General features: G+C 41.8%; 1 protein-coding gene across 1 annotated transcript; it reads left to right on the top strand.

Moving 5' to 3' along the window:
* The first annotated feature begins 7,204 nt into the window (after nucleotides 1-7,204).
* Nucleotides 7,205-9,892, top strand: LOC122063986 (protein PHYLLO, chloroplastic-like). The gene is made up of 3 exons (XM_042627680.1): nucleotides 7,205-7,273; nucleotides 8,483-8,707; nucleotides 9,578-9,892. The coding sequence occupies exons 1-3, from the start codon at nucleotides 7,205-7,207 to the stop codon at nucleotides 9,890-9,892; spliced, it is 609 nt and encodes a 202-aa protein (XP_042483614.1).
* Nucleotides 9,893-12,750: the final 2,858 nt, after the last annotated feature.

Below are 12,750 nucleotides of genomic sequence, written 5' to 3'. Positions count from 1 at the left end.
CTATGGTTGCCACATCACTTGGAGTGATGACCGGTGGAGGATCCGGAAGTGTAGTCACAGGTGGGTCCCTTTGTACCACACCCTGATCAAAGGTTTCTTGAGATTGTGGGAGTGGGGTTTGCCCCACAGAGCGGGACCTTCTAGGATTTGGTGGTCGACCGACCGGCCGAGGACCACGTGAGGTACCTCGTGCATTGCTACCGGATCTAGTACGTACCATCGTGTCCTTGCACCTGGAACATACCATACACAAAACATTGGTTAAGTACCTTAGAATTTACATATGCACATAATCATATGCCAACACACGGGGTATTGTAGTGTATGATGTCTTGCATCTAGCCACAGTTTAACCCCGAAAGTATTGTGCAAGTGCTTAGACAAGTAGGACGATGGTCCCACTCGACCCCTTTTTTTTTTCCTATCAATATTATATATATAGTAACCTCCCCACTTTTTTTTTTCTTTTTTTTTTCCAACCGGCGGGCAGCTCTGGTCGGGCCCGCCGGTCCAACCCGAGGCGGAAAACGCACAGGGGCTTTTAAGCCCCTTTTTCCTCCTCTTTCTTCCATTCCTTCTTTTGGCTTACTTAGGGCGATTTTTAGGAGGTTCTTGGCACGTCCACTCGCGATTTCACTCAATGATTCCACGGATTTTTGGAAGATCCAAGCTCTTTTCACTCTCAAGTAAGTCTCTTCTCCATTTCTCTTCTTGGAACGTATTTTGGAGGTTGAATCTATTTGTACTCCCAAAATCTTGATCTCTTTCATGTTTCTTTCCATAGAACAATCATTCCATGAGAATATGATGCTTTCTTTGTGACTTATTCATAGTTTTGGGCTTTACTACCCAATCTATGAGGGAAAATCCCAAACCATGCCCTAATTTCTCCAATTTGGGGTTTTCTTCTATCACTACCCTTTTCTCCCCAACTAACAACTCAAATGAAATTTCTTATCCTTGATTTACACTTACAATGTTGGAGAGATCATGGAAACTTGTATATGCTTGCAATCCCATCTCTTTCTCATGAAAATCCATCTCTTTTCCATGAAAACCCATCTCTTTTCCATGAAAACCCATCTCTTTTGTGTTGGGTTTCTTGAAAAAAATTTCTGGGTTTCTATGATTCTCTTCACATCATTCCATACTTGTGGACAACTTGAATCTCTTTCATTCCTTGCACCTCAATGTCATAATAGAAAATTTCTTTGCATAATCTTGATTGTATAATGATAGGCATTTCATTCATAGACATGTAAGCTTCAAGTTCTTCACTTTATGGGATTTTTCATTTTCTTAGATTGAACTTGCACATGGAAATTTGGGGTTTTCCATCATTTGACACCAATTACCCCACTTGAGGAAATTCTCATGAGGCTTTCCATCACTTCTCATTTGCCATGCTTTATACGCCTTTGTTACTTTTCTATTTTGCAGCATGCTAGTGGATGTCATGTTTTGGGGGCTTCCTCCTCTTCATTTCTCCATGGTTTATCTACTCCTCTTTTTATAATAATCCACATTATGTATTTAGGTGCATTTACATATGCTTGCTCACCCACCTATTTGCTTCCTTTGTTATGCAACATCCTTACTTATCATTATTCCTTCTCTTTTCTTGCTAGGATGTCTTCTCGTAAGGGCAAGGAACCCGCATCCTCTTCCAATTGACGTAAGGCCACTACTTCTAAACGGAAAGGTGTAGGGACTAGTTCCCCAGCCCTTCGCACAAGGCAACAAAGACATGCCCCCATCGATCCTTTAGACTATGATGAGGGACTCTTCCGGAGTTTGAGGGCGGAAACTAATTGGCAGACCTTTCTAAAGAGGTCTGTGATGATGGAGAAGACCGTGGTAATTAGTGATTTCAACAAGATTCAACTTCAAGAGAGATTTACTGCACTGGGTTGGCAGTCCATCCTTAACATCGATCGTCCATGCTATGAACAGCTGGTTCGAAGATTCTACTGTAATTTGGAGGTCTCTTACCAGTATGGGGAGTACTCAATCACCAGCATGGTGAAGGGGGTGAACCAAGTAGGCTTCATGGCGGCCTACATAGCCTTCTGCGTCTATAAGGCCTTGGAGGGAGGTGCCGAGCACTTATGCTTGCCCTACGTTATGCTTAAGACCATGGAGCATCATACCACACACCCTGAGGACGAAGGTTTCCCATATGGTAGGACCCTCACCAGGATCTTTGAGTTCTTTGGGGTGGATTTGAGTGGTGAGGAGGGAAAGACTCCAGCGAACAAATTTAACAGGGGAAACCTACAAAGGATGGGTCTCCAAGCTCTTATGGATGTACCTCAAAGAGCAGGAGCTCAAGGAGGCAGGGACAGGGGGAATGCCCACAGGGAGGATGTCCCCATGGAGGAGGAAATTAGTGAGGAGGATGAGGATTATGTTCCTCAATTCGAGGAGGACTTTTTGGACGAGGATATCCTCGAGGAGGAGCCTCTTAATTCGAGAGATGCCGATCCTGACTTTGCGAGGGCTGCAGGCCCACAACATAGAGCCCCACCACTTGAGAGTGGTGCATTTGACTTTGAAAGTATGATGACTAGTATGAGGGCCTTGAAAGATGGGCAAGACCAGCTTCTGAGAAGACTAGATGAGAGTGCTACTAGAGAGGAAAATATCTTAGAAAGACAGGCTACATTAGAGAATTCCTTCCTAAGATTGAGCAAGGATTTGGACACAACGGCCAATGCTATTTTAGCGGATTTTTCTTGACTCCGGAGGGATGTACAACTAGTGAACTCAAGGTTTGATTACTACGACCGTCGGCTTAATGTTAGATCGAGGCCTAGGAGGGATGGAGTAGTCGAGTTAGACGATGATGAGGGTCTCTGAGGACTTAGCTTGCCTGTCTTAAATCAGCTTTTTACTTGTCTCTATGTTGTTTATATTATTATTATTATTTTTTTGTACTTTTCTCTGTAATTGGACTTGCTAGTATGGTGTTATGATGTTGTTGGTGACTTGTGGTTAGTTTTGTATGCTTGATAACTTATTGTAATTTAGTTGTAACAACGTTAGTTAGCCTTTATCGATTATGCTTATGTGTATATATATGTTGTCTGTCAGGTGCTTATGTACGAAAAATTTGGGAAATCTTGTTTTAGCGTCGTTGTGCTGCAAAAATTTCGTTAAATTCGTACTCGATGGGTTATGAAATCAAATAACTAATTTTTTATTTATTCAAAGTAAACTTTCTCTCATGCATGCCATGAAATGCAATAATTAAATGCAACCATCATTTTTTTTTTTTTTTTTTTTTAAATTCTTTAAAGTTTTTACATTTACCCAATCCTATTTCCTATTATAGATTCTATGGGGTTTAAATGGTATGCTGTGAATGGATAGAGTATCATGCTCTGATACCACCGTTGTCACTCCCCATTCACACAGAACCGGACTAGTGACCGGGTTAACTCCGGTTAACCCAAACCTGCCAGGACCATCTGATACATTACCCAACCACAACATTCACACATCTAAGATAAACGTTCAAAAGTTCTGCGGAAGACTTTATTTACCTGTAAATACCCCCAATATACTTGATACCCAAATTGTAGTATATAGATAGATACATGTGGGCCCGCAGACATGATATTTACACAAAATGAACAACAATTCACGTATCAAGTACACAAAAAGGGGTCATCAAAAGAATCAAAAAGTAAAACTCTACACGGCGTCAATACTGCGGTCTCGCAGCATAGCCTCCGCACATGCAATCCGTACTATGCTCATACTCCTCGGGGACCCACCAATCCTCATCGGGAAACTCAACTGTGGGGCCCGACCCTTGATCTTCAGGCTGGTGACCTGCAAAATCATCTAAAAGAGGTGCGCACGTGGGATGAGCTCACTAGCTCAGTAAGTGAAAAGAAGGACCGTACAACAATCCACACAACAATCACATCCATATGCACTATATGTTATGCAATTCATTTTAAATCTCATCCACCTAAACAACATTACTAAGTCTTTGGTTTGGTGCTACTACAACCACAGTGCGCGTATGTTCCGGGTACGAGCCGCGAACTCCATCCTGCGATATGCGCATAGGGCTGTAGGAGAAGGCCCACCGTGAGTACTCAAAAAAGTAAAGCATGTCGACCACCGGCTCTTAACATAAAAGTAAATGACAGAAAGTAAAGGTGTTGACCCCAGCAATTTAAAAGCAGTACGATTGACCCTCTTGAATATACTACTGAGGTTGCCGACTGTCCTAATGACCAGCCGGGCGTATGTTTAACCGCCACAGTGACCCGAAAATCGCGACCACTGTTTCTCCCCAAGTGATAACCCAACACCTCAACCCATGTTGGGAAGGGTCGTAGCACGGGAAGATGATAATCCTAAACCGCATGCTCCTATATGACATAGTACGATTGCATAGTGCCACTGCGTCCCATTCCATGGGCTACCAATGCACTCGTTTCCAAGCCGACTACGGCATCTAGTCTAATAATGCATCATGCACAGTGATCCCATCATTCATCACATAAGCACATCCAACATTTAGCATTGAGAATGTAAAACATAACACATATCATAATCATATGAGGATGACTAAGCTACACATAATTTGCATGATGACATGGCTAGTCTAGATACAATTGAATGATGCCAAACAAGCCTTAAAATAAAGTCAAATGTCCTCTCCCCACTTGTTGTGTACAAAGACTCACGCCTGGTACGGGTGAGATCCGGTGTGAGAAACGTAAATTTTAGTGAACCTATCATAAGTGAATGGGGTTAGCATTTCACCACCTTGGGGTCAAAACTAACAAGTTTTGATGGTTAAATCATGTTTAAAATCATAAAAGAAGGTTGTCCGTCCGTTTTGAGTCCATTCAGACACAAAAATCACGTTGGGGGCCTCTCAGGTGGGTCGGACAGCCCACCTGTCATGGCCCACCTGTCTTCTCTGGTGGGCGGGCCGGCCCACCGGTCTTCTCAGGCGGGCTGTTCGGCCCACCGGTCCCGGCCCACCTGAGAGGGCGAAAAATTGCCTTCTTCCTTGAAACTTTCCCCAACCTTTGGGAAATCAAATGGGGCTTTTCCAATCACATTTTCCACACATCCAAGGTCTTATAAGATGATTCTAACCTAGATCTAAGTTAGATTTAAGGATTGAAAAGCCATCTTACCTTCTTTGCTCAAGAACTCTTTCAACCCCCAAAATCACTTCTTAGCTTAAGAAATCACCAATGCTTCCCAAATCTTGTAAACACTTCTTCAAATGCTTCAAAATCAACACATAGACCATCTATTAAACCTTAGATTCATCATCTCAAGTGGGATTTACAAGATCTCAAGGAACTCTACCCAAATCAAGGGTTTTACTTGGGTTTGGTGAAAGTTTAAGAAGCATAGCCTTTGCTTACCTCCAATCGTAGATCTCGTGTTGGGGATCACTCTTCCGACGACGGAATGGGAAGATCAAACCTTGGTGCCGCTTAAATCCATTTCTTCCTCCTCTTCCTTCCCCTTTCTTCTTCTTCGTTCTCTTTTCTCCCTTCTTTTCTCTCTCCTCTTTAGTCTTCTCACCAACTCTTTAGTGTAATAATGAGAAAATGAAAAACACAATAAATGTTATTTATACTTTTTAAAATATCTAGTAACCACATGGGTGGGTCACTCAGGTGGGTGGATGCGCCTGCCTGTGACCACCCACCTGAGGGCCGAAAATTAGCCAACAAATGGGATTTTGATGGAATTCGACTCTCGGCATGTATCTCACTCTCGGCACAAGGTATATTATACGTATGCACTTTAGGATACGGCTATATACCAGTATTACCCATACATGGCCTTGTAATACGTGCATGTGCACGGCTTGGGTACACCCGTCTCCTCTGGCACTGACTCGGACTTGTTTGGCCAACCTGTGTTCAAAGTCATCCTTGCCATCATGGTCTATAAGGAACCCGCCTTAACCCTCTCTGGTTCGGGTTCTGCATGGTTAAATGGGTCAACCATGTAATTAGACCAGGTTTAAAAAGTAGGGTATCACAGTCCGGCTCAAGAGAAGGGTTCAAGAGTTTGGGCCCAAAAGAAGCAGGCTCAACAGAAGGCCCAGTATCCATCCGAGAGGGGGGTAAAGTGTAGTTACTAGTGGCACGTGCCTCCACCACATGAATAAGAGATGTGTCCTCTAACGCCTTCGATAAAGGTGGAGAGGTGATGCTACCAGGAGGTTTTGTTGGCACTAGCTCCTTCTCAGGAGAGGAGGATTTTGAGTCGCGAGAAACCGTGGAAGATTGATCTTTATTAGGATCTGAGGTATAGTCATCAGAGTCCAAGGGGCTGCCGTAGAAAGTCAAGCTAGGGGTGTCAGACGAAGAGTCATTGGAGGGGTTATCATCAGAGCTTTCCTCAGAGCTTTCAGCGGGGTCATCAAATTCTGGACCTGCAATGCTCGTCGAAGGTAGGTCTCGGATGTCGCCTGCTACAGATTTGACAAGCAAGGTTGGACTATTGATGCTGTCAGCGTCTTCTCTCAGGGGGCAAAACGATTGTGTTCAGCATATAAAGGTAGTTGGTTATTGTCCAGGGGATCCCTAATAGAGGATTTTGCCTGGGGAATCCCGACAACCTTTGGGGGGTTTCTTCTCGTTTTCGTCCTCTACCTCTCGCTGGAGGATGGGAAGGAGGCTGGCGACCACTTTCCAACAATAAGGATCTGTCACGGAAGGTTGGGGGATCGATATGTAAGCCATCTTTTAAAGCTCCGGTAGCAGCCTTGAAGGTGCAGGAGGCAAAGTTGTGACTAAAGACTTTGTACTCCAGGCAGTGAAGGGGCTTCCAGTCATAGTGAACAGGTTGCTGGAGGGAGAAATCATCCCCGTCGAGGATGAAGATGGAGGGTGGAAGCTCATCAGCAGCGTCGACCTCAATGAAAATTCTTGCATACGCGAAGTGGTCTTTGCTTTTGGTATGAGAATCAGTGCAAATGGGTTTTCCCAGAACTGAACCCACAGTACTGAGACCATCAGAGCACCAGAAGTGCAGCGGGAGTCCCGACAGGGAGACCCAAAGGGGGATGGTAGATAGGTCAGTCCTGTTGAGCAGCATGTGAATGTGCCAAGGCCTCAAGAAGATAGGAGATTTACCAACAAACCAGGGACCTCCTTCCAAAGAACGCAATCTGTCTTGATTCTCAGAGAATCGAATAGGAAAAATCATGGTCCAGGAGGAACGTATCAATCGTGATCATAGGTCTCCATTGTTTCAGGAGGGACAACTTGACAAGGTGGAAAGGAGCACGTTTCCCTAAGAATTGTCCAACAAGGGAATTTGTCCAAAGAGAAGCTTCCGGGTCCAAGAGACCTTTAGGGCAGACCGCAGTGGTGGAGTCGCTGACAATAGGAGGGACAGTGGTGGGGAAGGTTATCAGCAGGGGGGGAAATTGGGTGATTAAAATGTGAATTCCAGGGAACTCTGAGAGGAGGGGCAGTCAGAGATGGGGTAATGGATGGGAGGGAAGAGGAGGTGGCAGTGGAAGTGGGGTTGATAGAGGTAGCCGGAGAGGGGGAAGCCCCAGCCAGGGGAGAAGCTATGGTGGCCATCTGGCAGGGAGCCGCAGCTCAGACCGAGAGCACCCACATGACCTCAGCCGCTTTACCAAATGCAAAGACCAAAATTGTGTCCACCAGACCTGTGTCTTGAATCCCCATGTCTCACCTTTATCCAAATATATGATCTCCCTTAGACATGTAGTTCCTAAGTAACCAGAGTGTGGAGGATGAAGGCGTCCTGGACCACCAAATTTGAAAAATCTCCAGAGGTTTGAAACTTGTTTGGAAGCATGTGCAAATGAATGTGACATTTTTTTTATTACTATGATAATGAAATTTTCTACCCAAAAAAAAAAAAAAATGATAATGAAAATTAAATGTGTAAGATATTTAAAAAATCTCTTTACCTTCTTCTATTTTTGAACTAATACGTGATAATTGTATGGTTTTGGTTGATTTTCATTCAATATAAGACCACAGCCTACCTCTTTAGTGCAATTTTTCTTGTTTTGCTCAAAACCACTTTGAATTACACTTTTTTTTTTTTGGATGAATAAATAATTCATTCATTACCAAGGAGGAGAAGAATATACAGGGGGGGAGATCAAGGCTAAAGTCTACAAAAGGTGGGAGCCCAAACAAAGGGGGTACCCCACAAAAACACTGGGGGGTGGGGGATACAAGTATACAACAGAAGGGCCATCAAGGGGGGGATTTGATTTACACTTTATTAATATGAACACAAACTATTGATTGTTTATACATGTAAAAAATGTGGGATTAAAGTTGATGGTGCTGTTCATGATACTAGTGATGATTATATTCCATAAACTCATTTGATTCTTGGTCTGGAACTGTATCAATGCTTTCTTCTGTCTTTCCTGCTTGATAAATATATAGTTTCTATATTTATTGAATATGATTTTGTTTTGCAATATCAACAGATAGGTAGCAGGATAACCAGCAAACGCGTTGCTCAAATGCTGGAGGAATGCTCCATGTGTTCATATATTTTGGTTGATAAGCATCCTTATCGTCATGATCCTTCTCATATTGTTACTCACAGGATTCAAAGTTCCATAACTGAATTTGCAGATACTTTAATCAGAGCTCAGTTGCCTAGAAAGCCTAGTAAATGGGGTCAATTTCTTCAAATAATAGATAAAGTGGTAACAATCTTTAGCTGATTATCTTGTTTGTTATATATTGTATGTTGGATGCCATTTTTCTTCCATTTCTTGCTATAGTTATGATTTCCTTTAATGTTATGGGTCTTAGATTTTCCCTTGCTCTTTGTCATTTGTGACAATTTTTGTTTCTTGGGAAAAAAAAGTCACCATCTTCTTTTCATGATACAATCTGACTTTTCTCTTTTATCATTTCGTTTAATGCAATCTGGTGGAGTTCCTATGTGCTATGCCACATATTGCACCTTACTCGTGGGGTGTTTTATTGTAAGACATGATAATTGCAAACACCTATGGAGTCTTCCTTTTTTCTTTTTCTTTTTACTTGAATGAGAAATTCAATACCAAGGGGAAAAAGGGGGGGTGTGAATGTACAATACCCCAAACGGGGAAGGAAATACACAAGAAAAGATGCTACAACCCCCGCCGGGGGGGGGGGGGGAGTAAGAGAGAAGTGGGTAGTCCCCAGGAAGCAACAATGAGCCTGTTCCTTGGGGAGTTCAGCACACCTATGGAGTTACATGCCCTATTGGAACAATTTTACAGCCTCTCTCCTTGTACTGAAGTGGGACTGTTGTAAAAATGTGGACATTGAGTATTCTATACAGGAAAGTGGGTAGCTCCTTTTTTATCTCTCAGTATGTTTCATGTAGGCTCAGTTCATTGGAGCATTGAATTGGGACTTGGGCTTGTATAGTTATGTGATATTGAAACACTTGTCACCTTTTAATTCGATAGAAGTGGGTTTCCTTCTAAGTCAGTGTGACAAATTCTTGTGATTTCAAAATTTACTCAAATGTCCTTGATAGTATGATGTATACTGTTCGATTTTTATGGAATTTACTGTTTTAGGTTGCAGAGGAAGTCATGTTTCAAATTTATTCTGAGTGTTCACTTACTGAACCTTACGTTGCACGAGTTACAACGGAAGCTCTGGCCCAGGATGCTGCTTTATTTGTAGGAAACAGCATGGTCATACGTGATTGCAACATGTATGGGCAAGGTTGGGTGAAATCTGCAGCTGGTACTGCACCTGGGATGTCAAGCTGTGGCACACAATTTGAGGGAATACGAGTGGCTGGTAATAGAGGGGCAAGTGGTATTGATGGGTTGCTTAGCACAGCTATTGGATTTGCAGTAGGATGTAATAGGCGGGTAAGTGCATAAGATTTATTTGCATGGTCTTAATCAATTGAAACTTCCATCTTAAATTTTCTGGTTCATCTTTTGGTTTTTGTTGATAGTACTTGATACAACTCAACATTTTCATGGCTAAATGGGTTTGGCTGTACAGATCCTGTTTCTCTCCCATGGTGCCATTCAGTTTTCTAAGCCATGTTAGTTGTTATCCCAAAGCAATTCATATCTTTTCTCACCACTTCTTTCCAAGTTACTCTTGGTCTATGCCTTAGCCTTTTATATCTTCTAACATGCATGCTACCATTCCTCCTTATGAGTGCATTCAATGGCCAAGTCTGCTAATGTCCATACCACATCAAATGACACTCCTTCAACTTAAGTTGTGTCAGGGCCACTCCTAAATCATCTTAAATATTTTCCTTATTTTATCTTGTTTACTTGTCCATACATTCATCTCAACATTTTCATCGTGGCTACTCTCCTTTTGTTTTTACGTTGTTTCATTGCTACCCAACATTCAGCATTCTACATCATTTCTGCTCTTATTACTGGTTTTTATTGATAATTAAATTATTTGTGTTTTGTGCACTGCAAAGCTGTTCAAGTCTGTGGAATAGAGATAGTATTGATATGTTTTGGTTTCTATTGACTACAAGTTGAAATATTTTTGCCTTTCCTCTTAGTCTTACTAATCACACAGGAACGAAATGTGTTCCAACAAATCATCGAGTATTGTCCGCACTGGACTGATATAAAGGATAACAGGTTGGGATCCAGAAAATAAAATGAATTTCAAATCCAACTGGTTCTAGTTGATATGAAACTCCAAGACAAGAGACAATGAGAGGGATGAAAAAGAGAAGAAAATAAGAAAAAGAATAAAGGAAGAAGAAAAGAGAAACAATCAGTTATGGGAGAAAAATGGAAGATGGAATCCTTCTATGATCCTACCTCCACATAATATATTAGCAATTAAAAGTTATGTTCCTTAAATGCCCTTTACTTCCCATACGATGTATATGGTTCCCATAATAACCTCATAAAAAGCAAGTATTCCAACACTCCCCCCTCAAGCTGGGGCATAGATATCACAATGCCCAGCTTGCTAGTAAAGTAATGAAATGTGTGGAATTAATTCCTTTTGTCAACATGTCAGCCATCTGTTCTCCTTTTTTCACAATGGGTGCGCCGATAAATCCATACTGAAGTTTTGCCATGATTAAGTGTTGGAAACTTTGATATGCTTTTGGTGTGATTATGTTGGACAGGATTGTGAGCTATGCTGATTGCACCTTGTTATGAAAATATAACCTCGTAGAATCGTCTGCCTCAAATCCTTACTCTTGGATTAATCTTTTCAGCCAGAGTAGCTCACAAACTCCATAAGCCATAGCCCTAAATTCTGCTTTGGCATTTGATCTAGAGCCATAGAGTGTTTCTTGCTCCTCCAAGCAAGTCATTATGTTTCCACCTACAATGGTGCAATACCCTGATGTGGATCTTCTATCAGCAATTGACCTAACCCAATCTGCATGTGTATGGCTCCACCCTTAAGTGATTGTTCTTGGTGAACAACCATTTCCCTGGATTTAATTTTAGGTACATGAGAATGTGATACATTTTTTCCATGTGGCCAATTCCGGGTGCATGCATAAATTTACTGAATACACCAACAATATATCCTATATCCCGACTAGTGAGAAAGATAAATCAAATTCACAAGTCTTTGGTATCTTCCATGTATAAAATGAGATGTCCACTTTCTTCGCCCAATTTGTGGTTTTGATCAATAGGGAAATCTATAGATTTGCAGCCTAACATTCTTGTCTCACTCTCACCTAGGAGATCCAAAATATACTTCTTCAAACAAATATTGATTCTCTTTTCAGATCTTGGTACTTTGACTTCTAGAAAGTATTTCAGAGTACCAAGATTTTGAATTTCAAATTGTTGTGCTAAATAACCCTTAATCTTCCTCACCTCCTCTTGATCATTTCCAATCACCACAATATCATTTACATAGCAACAAGAGCTATAAGTTTTTCGTTTTTCGTTTTTAGGGGGGGAATACACAAGTCCCTGAAGGGGAAATATAAGATCCCATGTGGGGAGCAAGGGAATAGAAATAATATTGGCTACACCCCTAGGGGGGGATCAAAAGAGATAAGGGTAACCCTCCTAGGGGAGTCTACAAAAGTTCGGCAATAATCGAAGCAAGCTTGGAGGAGACATCAAAGTAAATGGACTTCCAAATCCTATCAAGAATTCTCTCTCCCATTTCTGATATCCTGGATCACTAGGACTTGGAGATTTGATGTTTCCAATTATGTATCCTAACTTCCCACGCCTCTTAAGGGTAATTTTATAGAATGTGGTCAATCCAAATAGTTGGTATTGTCTAACTTAACAATAGATATTTGGGAATTTTTCTAGAGTAACAAAGCTGGGGTTACCAATACTAGTATCGACAACAACAACAAATTCAGCCATATCCCAACTTAATGGGGTCAGCTACATGGATCCAAAAAACTAAAGGGAGATGAGAGTTAGAGGAAAGAGGTAACAACCCAACAAGTCAGGAGATCTCAGCTAAGTGGGGTCGGTTATGTGGATCCTAGCCCTCCAGTAGGCTCTATCCAAAGTCATACTTGGAACGAGACCAAGACTACATGCCAATTCTTCACCACTAATACTAGTACGAGCAGCTGAGAATTCCATCAGTCCAATGACCTCTAACATAGTTTAGAAACAACTAGGGAAATTGGTTGGATACCCTAGGGAGTCAACGCTCAACCAGACTACTTCTTGACAATGGCAGAGAATCCTTTTGTTTAATCCTAGCAAAGAAAAAATACTTTTTTCTTTCTTATTGCCTTGGACTTGCC

The sequence above is a fragment of the Macadamia integrifolia genome, unplaced genomic scaffold, assembly GCF_013358625.1.
Source record: "Macadamia integrifolia cultivar HAES 741 unplaced genomic scaffold, SCU_Mint_v3 scaffold1508, whole genome shotgun sequence".
Taxonomy (NCBI): domain Eukaryota; kingdom Viridiplantae; phylum Streptophyta; class Magnoliopsida; order Proteales; family Proteaceae; genus Macadamia; species Macadamia integrifolia.
The sequence above is the reverse complement of the archived record's forward strand: the minus strand, read 5'-3'. Positions and strand labels throughout refer to the sequence as shown.